The sequence below is a fragment of the Thyridium curvatum genome (assembly GCF_004353045.1).
Source record: "Thyridium curvatum strain D216 chromosome Unknown NODE_77_length_194619_cov_74.347017, whole genome shotgun sequence".
In the NCBI taxonomy this organism is placed as follows: Eukaryota; Fungi; Ascomycota; class Sordariomycetes; order Thyridiales; family Thyridiaceae; genus Thyridium; species Thyridium curvatum.
In genome coordinates, this window is record NW_022156832.1 from 124,059 (window position 1) to 145,080 (window position 21,022).

The 21,022-nt window shown below is 56.5% G+C and overlaps 8 protein-coding genes across 8 annotated transcripts; 4 read left to right on the top strand and 4 right to left on the bottom strand.

Moving 5' to 3' along the window:
• Positions 1-25: 25 nt before the first annotated feature.
• On the bottom strand, positions 26-1,445 carry E0L32_010020 (uncharacterized protein; the record flags this gene model as incomplete). The annotated part of the gene is made up of 3 exons (XM_031132592.1): positions 26-454; positions 530-736; positions 795-1,445. 3 exons carry the CDS (start codon positions 1,443-1,445, stop codon positions 26-28), a joined length of 1,287 nt encoding a protein of 428 aa, XP_030990244.1.
• A 628-nt stretch (positions 1,446-2,073) lies between these two features.
• Positions 2,074-4,543, top strand: E0L32_010021 (uncharacterized protein; the record flags this gene model as incomplete). The annotated part of the gene is made up of 5 exons (XM_031132593.1): positions 2,074-2,435; positions 2,545-2,776; positions 2,826-3,253; positions 3,322-3,945; positions 4,018-4,543. 5 exons carry the CDS (start codon positions 2,074-2,076, stop codon positions 4,541-4,543), a joined length of 2,172 nt encoding a protein of 723 aa, XP_030990245.1.
• Positions 4,544-4,845: 302 nt separating this feature from the next.
• On the bottom strand, positions 4,846-6,093 carry E0L32_010022 (uncharacterized protein; the record flags this gene model as incomplete). Its single annotated transcript, XM_031132594.1, has 2 exons — positions 4,846-5,967; positions 6,028-6,093. The coding sequence occupies 2 exons, from the start codon at positions 6,091-6,093 to the stop codon at positions 4,846-4,848; spliced, it is 1,188 nt and encodes a 395-aa protein (XP_030990246.1).
• Positions 6,094-7,907: 1,814 nt separating this feature from the next.
• On the top strand, positions 7,908-9,632 carry E0L32_010023 (uncharacterized protein; the record flags this gene model as incomplete). Its single annotated transcript, XM_031132595.1, has 2 exons — positions 7,908-9,512; positions 9,600-9,632. 2 exons carry the CDS (start codon positions 7,908-7,910, stop codon positions 9,630-9,632), a joined length of 1,638 nt encoding a protein of 545 aa, XP_030990247.1.
• A 544-nt stretch (positions 9,633-10,176) lies between these two features.
• Positions 10,177-12,654, bottom strand: E0L32_010024 (uncharacterized protein; the record flags this gene model as incomplete). Its single annotated transcript, XM_031132597.1, has 1 exon — positions 10,177-12,654. One exon carries the CDS (start codon positions 12,652-12,654, stop codon positions 10,177-10,179), a length of 2,478 nt encoding a protein of 825 aa, XP_030990248.1.
• Positions 12,655-14,142: 1,488 nt separating this feature from the next.
• On the top strand, positions 14,143-16,279 carry E0L32_010025 (uncharacterized protein; the record flags this gene model as incomplete). The annotated part of the gene is made up of 3 exons (XM_031132598.1): positions 14,143-14,883; positions 14,934-15,061; positions 15,112-16,279. 3 exons carry the CDS (start codon positions 14,143-14,145, stop codon positions 16,277-16,279), a joined length of 2,037 nt encoding a protein of 678 aa, XP_030990249.1.
• Positions 16,280-17,022: 743 nt separating this feature from the next.
• E0L32_010026 (uncharacterized protein) lies at positions 17,023-18,171 on the top strand (the record flags this gene model as incomplete). Its single annotated transcript, XM_031132599.1, has 1 exon — positions 17,023-18,171. The coding sequence occupies one exon, from the start codon at positions 17,023-17,025 to the stop codon at positions 18,169-18,171; it is 1,149 nt and encodes a 382-aa protein (XP_030990250.1).
• Positions 18,172-18,634: 463 nt separating this feature from the next.
• E0L32_010027 (uncharacterized protein) lies at positions 18,635-20,616 on the bottom strand (the record flags this gene model as incomplete). Its single annotated transcript, XM_031132600.1, has 8 exons — positions 18,635-18,639; positions 18,689-19,128; positions 19,186-19,383; positions 19,442-19,590; positions 19,654-19,858; positions 19,920-20,028; positions 20,107-20,226; positions 20,277-20,616. The coding sequence occupies 8 exons, from the start codon at positions 20,614-20,616 to the stop codon at positions 18,635-18,637; spliced, it is 1,566 nt and encodes a 521-aa protein (XP_030990251.1).
• Positions 20,617-21,022: the final 406 nt, after the last annotated feature.

The window sequence follows — 21,022 nt, forward strand, 5'->3', positions numbered from 1 at the left end:
CCAGGACATCTCATTGACTACAATTCTAAAGCCTCGGGGTTGCCCCGAGCCTATCCCTCAACTCGGCCTTGGCCACGTCGCACATCTCTGCCATGTTGATGTTCCCAAGCTTGTCGTTTCTCCAGTTGATCTCGGCCTCGATCTTCTGGAAGTCGTTGCCGACACCCTCAGCCCGCCACTCGTACGTATCGCCAATGAAGCGGCTGCTCTGCATCAGGAACTCGCCTCTGGCTCTCCGCTGGGCATCGAATGTGGCGCAGACCGCCTCCAGGGCTGCGGGTGATGTCACATGGTCATCTGCCAGCAGCTCGGCCAACATGGCGCTGTCCTCAATACAGAGGCCGGCACCCGCGCCGTGATGCGGTGAAGTGGCGTGCGCCGCATCTCCCATGATACAGATACGCCCCTTGCTGTAGCTCGGTGGAGGGTTGTCCATCAGATCAAAGATCGCCCACTGAAAAAGCAAAAGGAGTCAGCAAGGATGCACCCGTATGTTTCACCATATCGGCATCAGTGTAATTGATCTTACCACGTCCAATTTAGGGTTCGTTAAACTGAGCAGTTCGACAAGCTCCTTACTATAGTGCCCAAAGTCCCGGAGTAGATCTTCCCGTTGTGATGTCCTCGTAAGCTTCTGATGGTCGGGCCACTCTTCGGGGTCTGTCTTGAAGGCTACAATGTTAAGGATCTTTCCATGTTCGACAGGGAAGGTCAAAACATGTCCGCCAGGTCCCATCTATACCAGGGTCAGTCTCACTCCCCAATGCCCTGCGTAAATCGTCGTCAAAACTCACATGCATGCAAGCATTCTGCGCTCTCTCTTCGCCAATGACCTCGGTCGCCTTCTCCATAGGCACCAAACCCCGGTAGGCATACTTGTGACTGTACAAAGGACGGGCGCATGGGTGCTCGGCCCCGAAGAGGCACTGGCGGACACGCGACTTGATTCCGTCACAGCCAACGATGGCGTCGGCTTCGGCCGTGGTGCCGTCCTCAAAGTTCATTCGCAGCCTGCCGCTCGCGTTCTCATCAATGCTGAGCAGCCTCTTGCTGAACTGCGCGACGCCTTCCGGCAGCAGCTTGATCATCTCGTCCAGGAATCGCGCCCTGTGGACTCCGTTCTGGCCCAGTTCGTTGCAGATAGAGAAGGCGTAGTTGTCACCGTCGTGAAAGCCGTCGACATAGTCAAACCAGACCTTTTGCTTCGACGGCCAGAGGTTCCTCGTGCAGACCTTTTCAAAGGCGCGGTGGACGCCCTCGTGGCACATCCTCATGGCCTGCACGGCATTGGGGCTGAAGGAGACGCCGGCGCCGATCTCGCCGAACGCGGGTGCCTGTTCGTAGATCTTGAAGGGGATGGACCGGCTGCTCAGGGCCGCAGCGAGGGTGATGCCCGCGATGCCACCGCCAATAATGGCGATCTCAAACTCCTTTGGTCGTGCCATCGTCTGAAAGTAGTCGAAGGAATACTAAAGATTAAACTAAGGGTCGTGGTTGGAGAAATGGCAAGGTCTCTCGCAGATGTTAATACACATTTCTTGCCTAGGTTTGGACTTTATACATGGGGCAGCTCAGGTGCATTGCCGGGTTATCTCTTGCAGCTGATGCTGAGATTCATGCGGGGGCGAGATGACCGGATATTCTCCCCGACATGAGCGGCGTATCTCCGGGATGCGTGGAGGAGACTAGCCCCCAAGCTTCCCCAGAACACTTGCCTAAAAAAAGATTGTCCCTAACAAAATACCAAATGCAGCCATTCTGTGTGGTCCATCGTTTCGGGGCCCAAAGCCGGCCTCGCGGCAGCCCCGGTTTTGCGCCCACATCACCATGTGGAGAGACCGAGGATACTCTTTCGGATGGCCGTTTCGGATGGCATCCGGATAGCATGGCGAATCGCAGGGAGGCAGGATGAAGAGCTTTTCGTACAAAGCGCGCGTACCCCAGTCGACTCTTGTCGGCATGGCCCCTCCTCCCCTGATCAACGTACGGCCTTGGGGTCCAGTCCTGCAGTGCTTCTTCCGACATTTCTCTTCCTTCCCTTTTTAACTCGAACCCCAGACTCCACACTCCGCCATGGCTAGACCCAAAGTGCCCGATGACCAGCGCCAGCGGGCCAGCGCGGCGTGCGTCTTCTGCAAGACGTCCAAGAAGCGCTGCGACTCGCAGCTCCCGTGCGGCCATTGTGTTCGCAAAGGCCGGGCAGCGTCGTGCCATTACCGTCTTCCAGCCAAGCGGCACAAGAATGTGTTCCCGCATCAGCTGCTGGAGGCTCCGACTCCCCCGTTGACGGCCTCGGACACACCAATCTCAGACTTCTTATCGACAGCGCCAAGTATGCGCAGTTTCCCGGCTACGACTGTTAGCACAACGTCCGGAGATGAAGAGTCTGTGGCGATGAGCAATGGTACGGCGCCGCCCCAGCCCATCTCTGCGTGGTCCCGTTTCAGGGAGCCATGCTTGTCTCCCACCCAGCAACCCCGGATGTTAAATCCTGGAAAAGGCGAGAAAGGTAGGTAGATGCTCATCAACTCCAACAACGTGCAGCGTTGTTGACAAAGCCGGACTAGTGCTCGTCGGGAGCATGGCCACAATCTCCTTTCTCCAATTCATCCGAAAGACTCTCAGGCGATACAGCGGCCCGTCGACCTTCTCAGAGGGCGTCAAACAGCAGTCGATGCTCGAGATCCCGGCACCGGATGAAGACCACCAAGACCCAGGTGAAGCAGACATCGCTCCGGTAGATCGTGCGCGCCTCATCCAGTGCTTCTTACAAGTGGTGAGTTGTCTCCGCGCCACATTTTCTCATTGTCCAAGCAGTCCCGCAGAAGCATGTGCTGACGCAAGTGGCATATGCACAGACAAGCGGCATACTCTACATCTTCACGCCTGACAAGCTGTCGCGACTACTCGCAGCCCTGAACAAACCAGAGCTCACCCTCCCCCCAGACGACCTCGCCGCAGTCTACCTTATGCTGGCCATAGGGGCTCGGTGCAATAGCAGCGACCATATGGATCAGCGTCTTTCCTCGTTCTACTTCTCTCGAGCTCAGAAGCTGGGCTTCCGAGATATGCTGCAGCAGCCGAGCCTGGGCATGGTCATCAACTTCACTCTCATGAGCTTCTACATGCTGTGTGACTGCCGCAGGAACTCGGCATCGTTGTATCTCGGCGTCGCGTGCCGGAGTGCCGCGATACTGGGGCTCCACTCGCCTGTCAAGGATGAGGCTTGGCCTATCGAGTCACAACGGCTAAGGTATGTCTGTGACGTTGCGCGCCGTTCCATGTTCGCCCCTCCTTGCTAACTTATCCCTGACTTGACAGAGCGCGTGTATGGCGAAGTCTTTGCGTCCTGGACATCCAGCTTAGCACCATCCTCGGCCGGCCCAGCGGGACAGGGATCGCCGAGCCACAGCAAGAGATCGACCCGCAGATGAGGAAAGGCGACAGCGACCACTTCGCCCTGGCCCTCAACGCGAGCTTCTCGCTCAGCTGCCTCGTCAACGCCATCTCGCAGAGGCTGGCGGCGGACCAGTGCCCCGACATCCACTTCGTCGAGGGCTACCTGCAGAGCCTGCGGGGCTGGGCGCAGTGCCTGCCCGAGGTGCTCCGGCAGGACATCCAGACGGGCCACCAGGGGGTCGCGGCGTGGAAGCACCAGGCCAAGACGCTCGGGAGCATCCACGTCGCCTGCAGCTACTACTTTGCCGTCTTCCTCATCACGAGGCAGTTCCTGGTCGCCAGGGTGATCCGCACGCTCGAGTCGCAGGAGGGCGGGTTCGATGACGGCGGTGCCGGCGGCGGCGGCGGCGGCGGCGCGGAGAGCGAGACCTACCACAAGACCAACGAGCTGTCCCGCGCGTGCGTCGGGGCCGCCACCTATCTGATCCAGATGTGCCATGACGCTTTCAAGGAGGGGATGTTGCGAGGGAACATGTGTATATTACAGTGAGTCTCAATGCGGGATTCCAGCGTTTGCTGATGGTGGGCAACACGGTTTGATCTAACTATTTCCGACAGGTCTTGGGTCTTCGCCGCAGGGCTGATCCTCGGGTTTTCTCTCCTTGGCACGCCGGAGGGTACCTCGGAGGAGGTGCAGGAAAGCTTCAACCTCTCACGCCAGATCGTCGACCACCTATCCAGTCTCAGCCCACAGGCCCAGCGCGACTCGGAGCTCCTCTCTGGCTTCGCCGAGGCGCTCGACGCGCACCGCCGCCACCGGCAGATCGTCAAGCCGCCCGCGGCGGGCGGTGTCTACCTCGAAAAGATCGTGCTGTCGCGCCCCGACACGATCATCACGCAAGCTCACGTGTACCAGACGCCGGCGCCGACCGATGCGGACAACGAGAGCCTCAATGTCATCGACCCTCCGGCACCGCCGCAGTACGACATCCTGGACAACTTTCAGTGGATCAGCTCGCCGGAGGAGTTTATCGGGGTGGAGATGGGGAACACTCTGACGTCGCCGGCGATATGGGATGAGTACGCGTATAACACACCTCAACTGGGTGGGAATGTGGATCTGGACGATCTTTTGGGCTTCTAGATATCAGCCAAGTAGCGACTGCTCAAGTGTGTTCAATATCATAGTCCGATTGAAGCTATGACTGAGTCAAATATGAAAGTTTCTCAGCTCGCAACAGGAGATTTGAAAGTGAAAGAGTTAAGGGCTCGTCATCAGAGGTTCCTCAGCCGTAGGAGAGCAATGCATGCATGTCTGATATTGATAGCCATTGCAAATATCTAAAAATCTTCTTTATTCTCAGCCATGAAGAATGTAAACTCCCAACGCCGTCTCAATGCAGACTACAGACAAGACCCAGGTGGGTGGACTCCCACTGCACACATCTACGCATCCATGGCCTTCTTGGCCGCGCTCTTCTGCTTCTTGAGCTTGGCCTTGCGCTCGGCGATCGACTTGTCCAGCTTGTCGTCGTTGCTCTCGGCCGCCGCCGCCGCCGCCGCCTTCTTGGACTTCTTGGCCGGCCTGCTGGGCTTCTCCTCGTCCTCCTCCTTGCCCTCGCCGGGGCCCGCGGCCTCGATGCTCTTGCGCTTCTTGCCGACGTTGGCCTTCTCCTTCTTGTCCTCGATGGCCCGGGCGGCCTCGGAGCCGTCCTCGACGACGTCCTTGCCCTCGAGCCACAGCGAGTCGGTCTGCCAGACGGGCAGGGCGGTGCTGTGCGGGCTCTTGATGAAGACGCTCTTGACGTTGTCCCACTTGGAGGGCACGAGCTTGTCGACGAGCTGCTGGACGAGGGCCTCGACGTTGGCCGACAGGTGCTCGGGCTTCCAGCCGGCGTAGCCGACGACGACGGCCGTGTTGGTCGAGGGCGACAGGTTGACGAGGGCGGCGCCGACGGCCTTTTCGATCTCGGCGGCGACCTCGGCGGCGGGCCGCGAGTTGACGTCGTCGCCGGCCTTGGCCTTGTCGCGCTTGACGCGCTTGCCGTCGACCTTCTGCCTGGACTTCTGGAAGACGGCCGGGATGGGCCGCTTGATGGTGCTCTTGTAGAAGACCTTGCCGAGGACCTTGGGCAGGCGGTTGATGATGCGGTCGTCGGCGACGAAAATGTCGTGGTCGCCGCGCAGCTTGCGTTGGGCCTCGTACTGGTTGAACTTGGCCTTGAGGTGTGTCAGGTCGATGACGCGAGTGATGCGCTTGCGCAGCTCTTCGGGGAAGGCGTCGGAGGCGACGAGGTTCTTGTAGTGGCGCTGGGGGTCGGCCGTGATCACGCAGATGGTGGTCTCGGGGTCGGTGTTGAGGGCGTGGGGCAGGACGATCTTGTTGGGCTGCAGGCGGGAGCTGTCGCGGATGTGGCGCTTGGTGGTGAGGGTGACGAAGATCGGGGTGTCGGCGCCCGCGCCCTCCTCGTCGGCGTCCTCGAGCAGGTTCTTCTTCCCGGGGGCGACGGCGCTCTCCTTGGCCGACTTCTTGATGTGGGCGAGCAGGGCCTTGGAGGCCTTGAGGGACTGTGGTGACAATGTGAGCATAAACGTGCGTTCCTGTCGGCATTGATGGGCCAGACGTACCTGGTCGGGGTCCACGAGGGACGGGGTGACCGTTTTACTCCTTGTGACAGCAGTTGGGCCGGCCATTGTTGCGAATGATGTGCTGTTTGCAACGATTGTAGAGTCGGTGGAGAGGTCTTGCGCCCGAAGGCTGGTGTTTTTTGGTGGGGAGTGACCGGAGCTGGAAACTTTTTTTTCTGCCCAAGGCGGTGAGTGAGAGTGGAGATGGAACAAACATGGAAGTTGAGCAAACGAGCAAACAGCACAGGGACCGGCGCTAACGGAGGTCGGCATCGATAAGCGCCGGAAGAGCTCCAGCACCCGCATCCCGTGTTTAGCGGGGCTTCCCGTGCAAAGACGCGGTAGCATGCAATTTCATGGAATTCGACGCATGGGGTTGGAGTATTGTAAATTGTAAAAGATTCAGGCTCGGCCGTGATGCTATCGCATGTTCGCTGGTCAAGATGGACATAAGCTGGCGTGATTGGCTCGCAAGCCGAATGTCAAATCCGACACGCGACGGCTGATCAGCAGCTACTAAGTCGGCGAGAGTCGAACACTCAAAGCAAAGCCACACAGGGCAGGTAAGGCAGGTGCAATGGCGAGACGGTTTCATGTTGGGCACTTTGCTTGGAAACTGTACCTGAGGTCATGCATGGACTGCGCGGCCTGGAAGTCGCGGTCCAAATACCATCATCGCAGCCATTCAGTCCCAGCTTTCAGCATCTATGGATGACAGGAGAAACTCCAAGGACATCGGCCCCTCGTGATGACATACCAGAGCCACGGCTATCCGACCGGCTAATCGTCATGCCCTGCCCTACCTCCTACACCCAAGACTGCAGAATCTGCTCCTTGTGTCAGAGTGCGTGCAGGCGGGCAGTGCGTGGAGCCAGTGGGGTCTCTTCAAGACGCGATTTCAAGGAGGCTGGCGACGACTTGCATGACGCGCTGCAGATGCAGCAAATCGGCAACATTGAGAATGAACAAACCTTGGTTGTTCAAAATGTGTTCTGGACAGAAGTATAATACCAAGAAAGAACCATAGTTGTCGTGATCCTCGCCCGTCACAGGCAAATCAGCATTGGATGGTCGACGAAGATGGAGGGCATGGACTCATAATAGGTAAACACGAGGACTTCTAGCTGTACGTCATGTTCCGACCACTTTAGCAGCCCCCAGCACCTGTGTTGCATTCTTCAGGGCCGCTAGAACGGGCGCGTGCTCCCTGTAACCCAGCCTCCCTCGGGGCCCTTTTGGGGGGGCGCGGCCTCGCTAAAGCATGCCCAGGCGTGCTGTGCCCGGACCACCTTGGTGCTGGCAGAGGCTCGCCTAAGCAGCTAATAAACGCTGCGCTCCACACCAAACCATCAGACCAAGCCAGACCAAGCCAGATACGCGCTTTGGCGACCCAAAAATCACGACACGGCCGCGACCAGCACACGACGCCCTTGCTGGAAAGCTCTTGTCCCGTTAAATACCATCTTGGTCCCCCCACCCACGCCTCCGGGCCTCCTTCCACCAGGCCTTCTTTGCCTTGTCGATTCTTTTTTCTCTTGGACTGTCCTGCTCTCTCTCTTCGAGCTTGCCAATTTACGATACAGTCCTTTCCCATCTTCTGGATCTGATCATTGGTCTCTCTCTCTCTCTCTCTCTCTCCCACTTACATGTGATTGCGGACACGGGTGTTCTCGATGATTGGACGAGCCGCGTAAATTGAGACGAGACGAGACGCGCGACCCCATCAAATTCCACGACAACACGCGAGATATTATACCCAGTCACGTCACCTCAGAACTCGACCGCCGAGGCCATTTTTGGAGGCCGGGACAAATTGATATAATTCAGAATTCGATTTTCTTTTTTTTGGTCGACATTGACATGCAAAAAGCACTGCAATAATGGACTCGTCTCCCGGTAGCAAGGCCACCGAGCCTACGCTGCCCTCCACAGCCGGCGTAAAACGCCCTGCTCCATCTCTACTCCCGCCATTCGAGCCTCTCTCCTCCTCACCAGGGCTCCCTCGACCGCTCAAGCGACAGGCACGGGCCGGCTCATTAGGGGCAAATGCGTACCTCAAGTACCCGACTCCCGTCCCGACGTCCAGCACGGGCATCCTGTCCTCGTCCCCGCCACGCGTCAGAGCGCGACCTGCGCTCGCCCGGGCGCCGTCCAACACCACGGAACGCGCCCCGCTCTCGGCCGTGCCCTCCATCGAGCTCAACGAGAACGGCGAGACCCTCCTGATGGGCCGCTCGAGCAACTCGTCCCACTACCAGCTCTCCGCCAACCGGCTCATCAGCCGCGTGCACGTCAAGGCGCGCTACATCCCGGCCTCGAGCCCGCTCGAGCTCAACAAGGTCGAGATCATGTGCAACGGCTGGAACGGGCTGAAGCTGCACTGCCAGGGCCGGACGTGGGAGCTCGCCAAGGGCGACACCTTCACGAGCGAGACGGAGAACGCCGAGATCATGATGGACGTGCAGGACGCGAGGGTGCGGATCCACTGGCCCAAGAAGGAGAGGCAGGAGTCGCTGGCCAACCTGTCCGACTCGTCCTGGGACGACTCGCCTCGTGCTCCGAGGACGACGGGCAACACTGGGGGCTCCGGGCTGCTGCAGTCTAGCCCGCTGCGGAGGAACACCCGCATCGCATCCCCAGAGTCGCCCACGCCGGCCAACAACTCGCACGGGTCTGCGGCCAGCCTGCATGCACTGCTGCCAGATACGCGCGAGAACTCGCCCGGTGCCCAGATCCAGATCTACGAGGACGGGAGTGCGGACGAGCAGGAGCTGCCCAAGCAGGTCGAGCAGGACCCCGGCACGAGCTTCATGACCGAGATCACAAACAGCTTCTCGAGCGACCTGAGCGATCTGCAGTCCTCCGAGGAGGATGAGAACGACCCCAACGAGGAGAACGATCCCATCATCCACTCCTTTGGCCCCTTCGGTGCCAACCTGTCCAACCGCCTCGCCTCCTTCTCCACACTGAGCCCCAATGTGCGGCACTCCCCGACCAGCCGCAACGTCTCCCACGGCCACGACCCATCCACCATCGTCGCCGCCTCCACGACCAGGGCCCTGGCGTCAGTCCTGGAATCCGACGACCCGCCCAGCAAGCCCACCTCGGACTCCTCCAAGCCCACTCCGATCCCGGAGCCCGCCCCGGCGGTGGTCATCCCGGCGCACATCAGCGTGCCCACCATCACGAACCACCTCGTCAACCAGCTCGCCTTCTCGCGCCTCTCGTCGGTGCCCCTGTCGGCCATCATGCACAACCTGCCCGCCGAGGAGAAGCGCGACCTGAGCAAGGACTGCCTGCGCCACATCATCGAGACGACCGACTGCGTCGGCATCATCCCGCGCCAGGGCAAGGACGCCGCCGGCAAGGCCCTCGAGAGCGAGTACTACTACGTGCCCGAGCGCGACGGCGACGAGTCGCGCCGCGCCGCCGTCGTCGACGGCCTGCGCAAGCCGAGCCTCAGGAACTGCCGGAAGCAGCACAAGGTATGTCTCCCTTTCTTTTTTTTTTTTTTGGTCTTCGTTTTCTTGGTGAGGTGTAAAAGTGGACTAAACAGTGTGGGGTCTCTGCAGCAATATTACTGGAAGAAGCCGAGAACACCGTAAACGAACGACGCAGACAACCTCGACGATGATGACGAGCTTTGAGAGTGATGCGATTTGAATCTCGATGAGACGATGCAATGAGAAATCCTGCGCATACCCTTTCCCTGCCCCCCAAAATACCTAGCATCCGGATTCTGATTACACTGTTTTATATTATCAAAATTGGTCTCGAGGCCCGTTTCCCCCTGTTTGTTCCCCCATTACCCTACCCCATGGTCATTATTTGCATAGCGCAGGGCGTTGCTGGCATTTTCCTCCTTTTCTGCGTTTGCATTTCATCTCTGTTTGTACCTGCAGTTGTCCAAGGATGCTATCTCAAGCGCTGCGTCCATTGAGCCGTGCTGTTTATGGCACCATCTCGATGGAGAAGCGCGTCTTAGCTGCATAGGGTACCTTCCGCAGGCCGTGTACGAGTTTGATAGCTGTCGGACTTGAATATAAAAAAAAGTAGAGATTTGGCTGCTGATGCAACACGATACGTCTGCCGATGCTGTGAAAACTAGCAACCAGCGCGAACATACATTGACGGCTTGCATCCATTTAGTTACTCGCAGGCATCAGCCAGCAGGCACTCTAGAATCGCCACCCGCAACTCGGAGCTCATGTCGATCGCCTCCAGCCCGGATATCTGCGTGGACCGAGGAGTATCTGGCTTCTCAAACAGCTTCCAGATGGCGTCTTTGAGGTCGTACTCTACCTCTGCGCGGTCCACGACTTCGCGAACGAGCGAGACCGCATTGTTGGGCGCGAGCTGTGGGTCGTCGCTCATGAACACCACGACACTGTCTTCTGGAAGCTTGTACCCGATGTCGATGACAAGACCGTTGGCCACTTGGGACGTTTGCGCATGTGTCGGCTTAGCGAGACCGACCATGATTTCCACAGGTTCAGATTGCCCCCGGAACCCTATCAGTCGCAGTGCCCAGTGGCGCTTAATCCTGGAAGCCCTTGACCCCTGAGGAACTCCTAGCGTTGGGCGGATGCCGATAAGACCTTCGTCCTGTTCAATATAAATCGTCGTTGTCATCCTCGCGCCAGTCTCTTCGTCATCCTCGACAAGATCAAATATCCCCTCTGCCCCAACGACAATGACAACCTCGAGGCCATCTGGGTTCCTGGCCCCGAACTCCGGAGTTTCCGCCCGGTCAAGCGGTACTATCGAGCCTTGGCTCAAGAGAACGGGATATGTCTCCAGCGTGCGAGAGAACCACAGCTCCCGGCCGCCCTGGTACGCCACCCCCGTGAAGAAGTCAACGTACTTGCCCGGCGGCAGCCAGCCCCTCGCCCTGCCCAACCCCACGCGCCGGTCCTGCGGCGACACGATGGGCACGACGATCATCTCGGACCCGAAGAGGTACTGCTGCCTGTACCGGTACGCCTCCTCGCAGTCCGGGTAGTCCCAGTACATCGGCTGGACGAGCGGCTCGCCGTCCGCGCCGTCCGTCCTCGCGGCCCGGGCGTTCATGGTGTACAGGTACGGCAGCAGGCGGTGCCGGAGGCGCATGAACCCCGCGACCGCGGCCCGGGCGTCGCCGCGCGGCAGCCGCCAGGGCTCCTTGGCGACCCACGGCGAGCTGGTCGAGTGCAGCCGCGCGACGGGCGAGAAGGCGCCGAGCTGGACCCAGCGGGCCAGCAGCTCGGCGTCCTTGGCGCCGCCGATGTGCCCGCCCACGTCGTGGCTCCACCACCCGTAGCCGACGTTGGCCGCCGTCGCCGTGAACTCGGGCTGGAAGGCCAGGCTGGCCCAGGTCACGCGCGTGTCGCCCGAGAAGCCCACCGGGTAGCGGTGGCTGCCGGGCCCCGCGTACCGCGAGAGGATGAGCGGCTGCTCGTGCTGGCGGTGCTGGCCCTTGTGACTCTGCGCGTTGTGGGCGTAGTGGAAGTGGTTGAGCACCCAGAGCGGGTCGACGCCCCTGAGCCGCGAGTAGGGCCCCTGCTGCCAGTCGATCCAGACGAAGTCCATGCCGTCCTTCTCCAGGGACGCGATGAGCACGTCGAAGTACGCATCGAGGTACCGCCGGTCCGTGGCGTCGAACGGGATGGGCTCCTTCTCGGACGGGTCGCGGCCCGTAGCCTTTGCAAATCGCTCGTACAGGTCTTCGAACGGGTAGACGCCGTCCGCGGGGTGGTCGTTGAGCGTAGTCCTGAGCCCGCGGTCGTGCAGCGCGCCGAGGAACGCGGGCGGGTCCGGGATCAGCTCCCGGTTCCACGTGTAGCCCGTCCACCCGCTGGCGCCGGAGCGCCTCACGCGCGGGTCCCCGCCGGCGATGTGCCAGTCCATGTCGAGCACCGCGACCGACAGCGGGACCCCCTCGGCCCGGAACCGGTCCACGAGCGCGAGGTACCCCGCCGCGGTGTACGGGTAGTACCTGCTCCACCAGTTGCCCAGCGCCCAGCGCGGCAGCAGCGGCGCCGGGCCCGAGACGGCGTACAGCGCCCGCACGGCGGCGCGGTAGTCGGACCCGTAGGCGAACAGGTAGCCGTCGACGCGGCCCGGGCCCGGGCGGCGCGTGGCGGGCCGCCCCTCGTCGTCGAAGAGCATCGTGTGCGAGTCGTCGATCGCGGCGTGGCCCCGGCGCGACGCGACGCCGAGGCCCATGTCCACGGCGCCGTCGGCGCCGTCGAGCGTGCGCGCCGTGCCGCCGAGGTTCTCGCCCGGCGACGGCGGCTCGCCGTACCGCCACGTCTTCTGCGTGTGGTTCTTCACGACGGCGAAGAGGCCTCCCGGGCTGAACTCTTGCTTGTCGTAGGTGAGGCGGAAGCGCGCGGTGGCGATCTCGAGGGTGTCGTCCGTCTCGGCCACGCGGAACTCCGGCGTCGGGCACTTGTCCCGCTGGGTGGCGAACACCGAGGGCCGGTCTTCGAAGTGGCCGTCTGGCGCCCACTCGTAGCGCAGGAGGCCGTCTGCGAGCACGGTGAAGCGATACTTTGCATTGCGGCCGCCGCCCACGATGGGAGATTTGCGCTGCGTAGTGCCGGCGGAATCGGGCGGTTCTGTCTCAGCAGCAAGCCTGAGTTGCATGATTTTATATTTCAAAGGAACCAAACACTAATAAGGAAGATTGCATAGCACATTGAGCCGAAACTTTGGACTCGGGCGTGTTGAATTCGCTTTACAAGTGGTATGAACTGACATACGTGACCAACCCCGCATGAATGAACCGCGCATCATCCCGGGCTGCCGTAGAGAATCCCCACAAAACTCCGACTACGCCCGACTTCATAGCAGAGTTGTCACCCAGCCTACAGGACCCATGGGAACTGATGCAGGAGGAATACAGCATTCCTTCAGGACTGACAAATTCTCGCTTGGATCTTGATATGTGAAACATATTAAGGGACAGTAGAAGAAGACACGAAAAGCGGTGAAAGAATAAGATACCTTGAACCACCGGCCATGATGCATTGGTAGTCAGCGTCATCAGATCCCTAGGGAAGTGTATGTGCCCTCCTTCTTCAAGGGCGTCGAACCGAGGGAAAGATTCTGCCCAGATTTCTGGCAGTGACTAGGTGACTGAGGTGCAGATGTATTACACCTCGTTGTTTCAGCGTCGTTCTCGATTCCATCGCCATTGGTTGAAAGGATGCTGCAGCCCGAGCAGGGGGCCACGCCACTGCCAATACTTTCTCTTCCCAAGGCAGATTTTCAGACCACATCAGGCACCAATTTACTCCTACTTCCATTTTTTTTTTCAATCTCTCTCATTCTCAACGATCTCAAACTGTTGAGCTTCCCATTCAAGCTGCACACACCTGAGACCTGATTTGTGCTATCCTTAACAAGAACGGCTGCTGGTACTTATTTGAGATCGTTTCTTCCAGCATCTCCGCAGAAAAATGGCTGAGGCTTTGGGCGTCGCCTCAGGCGTCATCTCGATGGTTGGCTTTGTCGGACAATTGGCGCAGGGTTCAGCATTTCTCCACAGATTTTTCAAAGATCTTAGGGATGCACCCCAAGTGATCGGGAGGATTTCAGAGGAGCTCCTGATCCTGACAGCGCTTCTTAAGGAGGTATAGTCTGCTTATGCGAGCGAAGCTCCGGATATGGCTCTGGAACTGGAGTTCTGCGCCAAGACGATTCATGAACTCACGGAAGTTGTGCGGAAGCTAGAGCTGCCACCCAACACGGCCAAGGCAACAAGAAGGTGGAAGCAATTCCGCGCAGCATTGACGGAACCGGAAATCTCGAAGCATCTCGGTAGTTTGGAGAGGGCCAAAAGCATGTTATTGCAATGCTGCTCAAATGCGACAAGGCAAGACTACGCTGTTCCATTCCGCCTCTCTTGTCGATAAGACTGTGCTAACCATCAACAGGAGATCTCAGTCTGAACAATTAAGCTTGCTACAGAGGATGGAGCCCTCCATTTCGGAGATTTTGCTGAAACAAGAGGCACTCGAGCCGCCCATTTCTGATCTTCGAACTGTATTGGCAAGTCTCGAAGCAAGGGCATCAACTTTAAACGCCACCTGCAGCGACATCTCGACCACAACATTGCATATGAACGCAATAATGGCGACCATGGTTTCGGAAACACAGCATATCCGAGTGGAATCAAACAGATCGGAGTCTGTCACACTGGATCTGTTGAATAAGGCAATGAATCGGCAAACTGAACTATTTGCCGACCTAAGCAATGATTTAGATGGCATAGTATCCCGGAATATCAGAAAAGAACTACGACAAGCATTCCCAGACCTGAGCGATGCTCGTGCCGGCTCGTCTCGAAAGGCTTCTCATGCCGTTGGGACACTGGAACGAGAATCGCGTACGGAGGCGAATACTTCCGACCTTCAGAGACCTGCAAGACAGTCACGTCTTGAAAGCGAGTGGACCTCGCAATGGAGAAAGGTCTCTTCTACTTCAACCCGCCGTACTTTCTCTCGGATCAGTCTTTTCGGGAAAATCATCATTACCACTACCACGACCACGTATTCGGGGAACGTCTCGCTAGATGTCCAGAAATCACAGAAAGAGGTATCACACACCACCGTTGTGTACGTACCAGCTTTCTGGATGTTTGGAACTGGCGTCATTCTGAAATATATCACCGGTAAACTTATGGGGGAAATTTCGCAACCGAAGCCAGCATTCTCGATGCGAACTATAAACGTCATCCCGGAAAAGTCTGAGATTGTGACAGCTTGCAAGGCTTTGGATTTAGCCGCTATTCGTTCATTATTCGACCTTGGCCGCGCATCACCATTTGATGTCAGCGAGGACGGCCGGAATTTATTGCACTATACCATTGCGGTAAGGACTTGGAAAACGCGAGTCTTCTTCCAGTCTAATTGGAATTCTAGAGCAATTCAACCGCATACAGATGGGCACCAAGAGCTGTTGCTCAAGAGGGCCTAAAGAAGATGGTTGCAATTGTGGATCAGTTTCTCGATGCTGGTGTAGATGGAGGGACGCTGGATGACGAGGATCTGTAAGTCGATACAATGAAGCATGTCTTGCTTCTGAAATCTGACTTTCTAGATCTGCGATCGGTGCTCTGCTCGACAACTTTCGTGAAGACTTCGAGCTCATTGAAGCGCTTAGCGATGACTTTCAGTTTCTCACGCATAGGGTGCTGCGATACGCGGAACAAGACCCTTTCTGCGCGTGCTCCGCGCTCATAAAAGTGACTCGGGAAGGTGACTACGGAGCAGAGAGCTTTCCTGGATCTTTGGGCCGGTGGCAGGATAATATCTATTATTCTTACCTTGTTCACCCTGTTATCTTGCGGGCAATTCTGTCCCAAAGTGACTGGCTGTTATCATGGGATGAACGCCAACTACAAGAGCTTTGCAACATTCTACCTTGCTCTGAAGTTGTCGGCTTTGGTTTCTGTGAGTGGAAGGAGACTGAAAAGATGAGGTTGAAATTCCTAGTCATCAGTCACGCGAAGGAGCTCCAAAGCCATCTCGATTCAAAGACAAAGCTTCTCCGGCTGTTACTGGATCATGGTGTGTTCTCAACTACCGCAGAGCTTGGAAGGTCTCTGTACATTGATGCCATCCACACCACGATTCACTCTGGGGGCTCTGCTTTTAGCCTCTTAACAGAGCACGATTATTACGGGAAGGAGCCTCCATGGATTCGGCAAAAATTCCAAAAGCTTTTACACATAAGGGCTTTCATGCTCGATACACTTACTATCATTCTAGATGCTCTTTGGTCTGTGTCGCCCAAGAACGATGACCCTCACTGGAAAGAATTCGCCCAACATGCACAGTCACACAACTTGCGTATTCTCAATGTTTGTATGACAGCCTTGAGGAACTCGAAATATCAGACATCTGATACTGGCTTTGCAATCGATAGCGATTCAGGTGGCAATGATGACAGACCGAACCATCAACACACAGGTGACGACGAAGGCTGGGAGACTGAGCATTCGTCCAGCGAAGAGGATGGGTGGGAGACCGAAGAGGACTGGCAAGAGGGTTATATGCTGGACAAGGCAGTCGATAGAGATCACTTGGACGACCGGAACATGCAGATGCAACGGTGTGAAGCTTGTCAAAATGATTTTGACGACTCTTGCTGGGAGCATGTCCTTTCCCGTACACAAGAGCCATCGAAGACAGTCGCGGATCATAAGCAGGGACATGGCACGATCAGCAAAGTTTTCAACGCAGCCAAGCGAGTGGCAGGCTTTTAGGTTGGATTGAGGTAGCAAGACTGTTTTGACATGGGACAAGGATCTTAGGCAAAATTCAATATTGAACCAACATGACGCAACTTTCGTGTCCTCTACATTTGGTTTCCATCCAATTTGTCGATGTCGATCCTACGTGACGCATGCACTGCTGGCAGTCTTGGGCCTGTTCGCGAGCAATTGGCTGATGGCCGCTGGGGCTCTACAATACATATGCTTTTTCCAAGGATGAAGTCACAATATGATCACTGCTTTTCAATTGCTGGTGTGGGGTACGCAATGGTCATTACAAGACCGGGCGTATGCGGGCGTGTTGATCGTAAAGTCAGTTAACACGAAGCGTCCAGATTAGCTAAATTCCGCAAAAGGATTAATTACTCTGATTTCACCAGAAACCCACATTATGACCCCACCCAGTCAGCTTCAGCGAGGCCTTTAGCACCCAATCACCGTAAAGTCCGACATTCCTGTTTTAAGACCGCAGGGAAATGGCCCTGTCGTCTCTTGGTGCTTGAAGGCATTCATGATTTCTGTGAGAGACCTTCGAGGATGCATCCTGCTAAACGGAGATAAACAGTAATTGATCGTTGCCTTCACACTTATCACCGATCATCAAGTATATCGCCGACAAAGGTCAATACTTAAGCAGTGGACATCAGTACTCTTCTCTCCTGTTGTTCGTACATTGAACACAACTCCACCATTCAAGTCCTCATCGACGACCAGAAAGCATCGGATCAGTCAGCATGGGTGTCTACGATACAGTCCCCGAGCCAGCCACTGAGCTGGGCCGGATGCAGGTGCTGTCGACCACCGCCGGCATTCGTGTGTCGCCTCTCGTGCTGGGCGCGATGTCGATTGGCGAGAAGTGGGCTGAAGACCTCGGCAGTATGAACAAGGAGCAGTCCTTCAAGCTTCTTGACGCCTATTGCAAGGCTGGAGGCAATTTCATCGACACCGCCAATAACTACCAGGACGAGGACAGTGAGACTTGGATTGGGGAGTGGATGCGGCTCCGGGGCAATCGCGATCAGCTGGTCATCTCTACCAAGTACACGAATGACTACCGCGGTTGGGAGACGGGGATGGGGACCGCAGTCAACCACGCCGGCAACCACCGCCGCAGTCTTCACATGTCTGTCCGGGACTCGTTGAAGAAGTTGCAGACCGACTATATCGACGTCTTGTTTATGCACTGGTGGGACTTCAGCACGTCTACGAAGGAGGTGATGGACAGCTTGCACATGCTCGTCGAGCAGGGCAAGGTCATGTATCTCGGCGTCTCAGACACGCCTGCCTGGTGGGTGGCGGCCGCGAATACGTATGCAGTCGACCACGGCAAGACCCCCTTCAGCATCTATCAGGGAAGGTGGAACCTTATGATCCGGGATTTTGAAAGGGACATCATCCCCATGGCACGCCACTTTGGCATGGCCCTGATGCCCTGGGATGTGCTGGGAGGCGGGAAATTCCAGACCAAGAAGGCGCTCAAGGAGCGCGAGGCTAGGGGCGAAGGTCTTCGACAGCTGGGAAACCCCGGCAAGAAAGTCACACAGACAGAGGATGAGGTCCGCATCAGCGAGGCGTTGGCGAAAGTGGCATCCGAGCACGGCATCGAATCCGTCACCGCGATCGCACTGGCCTATGTCATCGCCAAGGCTCCCCGAGTATTTCCTCTCGTCGGAGGACGCAAGGTCGAGCACTTGCAGGACAACATCCAAGCTCTCAGCATCAAATTGACCGCTGATCAGGTCAAATACCTCGAGAGTGTGAAGCCCTTCGATCAGGGCTTTCCCATGAACTTCTTGGGTGCCGATCCTAATGTTACGGGTGAAAACACAGTAAGGCTTAGGCGGGCAGCGAACTTGTCGTTCCCGGATCGTCCAAGACGATGAAGCCAGTGCTTACAGAAGTTGAGAGCCAGAGGCCTGCTGCTTGGCCAGCAATGAGTTAGAGTTGGAGCATCAACCGGGCTCTGAGGTTTAGCCAACCAAATAGCTGTTCAGAATTTCTCAACTTCAAGCTCTACATAGCTCTTTTGCCTTGTTCTTGGCGTGAATCGAGGCGGGTTCGCCAATTTGGAGTGCGATTCCCATGCCTGCCCCGTGATGCCAGAGGGAATGGCAATGCAGCATCCATAAACCCTCATTGTCCATTCTGACTCTCAGCACAACATATCCCATCCTCGGTACATAGACTGTATCCTTTCGGACCGGACTGTCGAGATTGAACTTCCCGCCTGGCTCCGACTTTGAGCCGAATGGGTTGTATGCTCCGTATTGACCCTCAGCCGACATGTGTGACGACACCACATAGAACTGGTGACCATGCTGCAGGGAAGGTCAGGAAAGAATGTCTCTAATCTTTAAGTTCATAGTCAAATGAGGTGGCTTACAAGATGAAATGGATGACCTTTCTCGTCAAGGTTGTTGACTACAATGTCCATCCACCGGTCAGGTCCGGATTGCCGATACCAAGGCACATCTCTCTGCATCTCGAGGTCACCAAACACAGCTGGCGGAGTAATTGTGGTTGCCCACTCATGTCGATCTTTTCCCAGCAACGGGGCGGCGTTTGCGTCTTCGACGAACCAGGAAGAGTGGTTCACCACTCCCAAAGGTGCGTTTTCGTGAAAAGCCAGTATCTCTAGTCTGGTGTAGAATACTGCAACGTCTGTTGTCGCGAGTGGCATTTCTGATGGTACAGAGCCATGGGCGTCTGCTAGGTTGATGTGTTTAGCGACGCTCGATGCATCGCTATTATAGTTCGGGGAAGTGCTGCCGGTGGCTGAGTCCCAAGTGAGCGAGAAAGTCTGGGTTGGCGTAAGAGCAAAGTTCTTGAATTTCAGATTTCTGCGGATGTGTTAGATGATGTCCTCGCGGTTGCTCGAGTGAAGTGCATAGACTCACTCTCTGTCAAGGGCAACAATAAATGTGCCTTCAGTGGTTGCTTGCGGCTGCTGTTGCGCAATGATATCCATTCTCTCGCCAGGATAGAGCACACCTAGTGACTCGGATGGCGTTGAGTCTACGACAGTGTTCCCACCATCGATCTCGATAAGATCCAGTCTCGCACCAGGGACAGCAATATTGTACCCAGCGAGGGCTCTTTATGATGGTGTGTTAGCAAATGTAGAGCTAAAGTTGAATCTCTGGTGAAGCTTACCCGGTATTGATGATTCGTAGCCTAGTCCTTGTGCCATACAATTTCAGCTGCGGTCTGTCGACAATACCACATTCGACCGGAAAAGCCTTAACAGCCATTGAGCAGTTAAAATGGCCTCTTCCATTTATCAGAATAGAATCTGGTGCTGGCTAGTTCATGATACCTGTGTTAGTTGGATCTACCTCTCCTCTTGGGACAAGATATACGCTCACCTCAAACCCGAAATGTTGAGTATCTTCATACCAGTCCAGCACCGACTGCGCCTTTCTATGGTACCAGTCCCCGATAAGGAGGAGTTGATCGGCATCATAGTCTTGCTGGATGCGCTTATGGGAGCCTGAAGAGCCCACGGGTCTGTGTACAACGATGCCACCATACAGTCCATCCGCAAGGTGCACACTTGAATGCGCATGGTACCTAGACAGGATAGAACTTAGAGTCTAAGGGTGAATATCTATCGTAGCAGCGAATAACGTACCAAAAGGTTCCAGACTCAGTCTCCTGGATGCGAAACTTGTAGACAAATGTTTGACCTTTACTGATCTCACACTGGGTCAGGCCAATAACTCCGTCCATTTCATTAGCACCTACAAGCACTCAGTAAGTATTGTTTCAAGGTTACGCCAATGGAGGAGGCCAGTGATGTTGCTCGATCAGAGACGAACCTTTGATAGATAAGCCGTGCCAATGAATAGATATGCCCTCATCATTATCTGCGGAGTTTATGACCTCTATCTCAAGCTCGTCACCTGACCGGGCTTCGATAGTCGGCCCCGGGAACTGCCCTGCGCAGGAGTTAGCCAAGTGTGTATAGGCGGTTAGCTGGTCGACATACCATTGATGAGATAGACCTGCTTCCTGACGCCATCCGGGGCGAGGTCAGCTATTGTGATATTCCACCTGAGCCTGATGGTAGATGCCTCGCGATGTATGTGGTGTTCCGGAGACAAGATGGTGCGTAGCCCGTTCCGGTCTTCCCAGAGTTGCTCTTCGGTTATCCCTAGCCGCCCCCGCCCAGTATCCGAAAGATGACCTCCGACGTCGGGGCGGAGGAAGACATCGGGCCAAGGTCGCGCCGGTGAGGTGTAGTAGACGTTGTGCAGCGTGAGAAGGACGGCAGCCAATAGCAAGACAGCGCCAATCAAAGACACGATCCTCCTGGGAGGCTCTCCCATGCTTTCAAACCCAAGTATCTTGCTGGCACTGAAGCATTGCCTCGAATGCTGGGGTGGTGCCAGGCTGGAGCTTGATGGCCGACTGATGCTCAACACGCCTAGATAGGTGAGGATCAAGGGCAATTGAACTTTGGGAGTCAAGCGATGACTAACAGGTATTTTTCAACAAAGAATTTTTGTAAAGAGAAATTCAATCACGGGCCTGTCAAATGCAAAGCTAACAGTTTCTGTATTCCCGTCATCCGCACTTGTCTATCATCTCCAGACCTGTACATGTGGGTTGGGGCTACCAGGGGAATACGCCGGGTGGTGTGCGGGACCACTCCTCAGGCACGTTGAGGTTTGATTGGACTTGGCCTCCAGTAGGCATGCCCGTAATTCAAATGAAGCAATGATCAGAACGCAC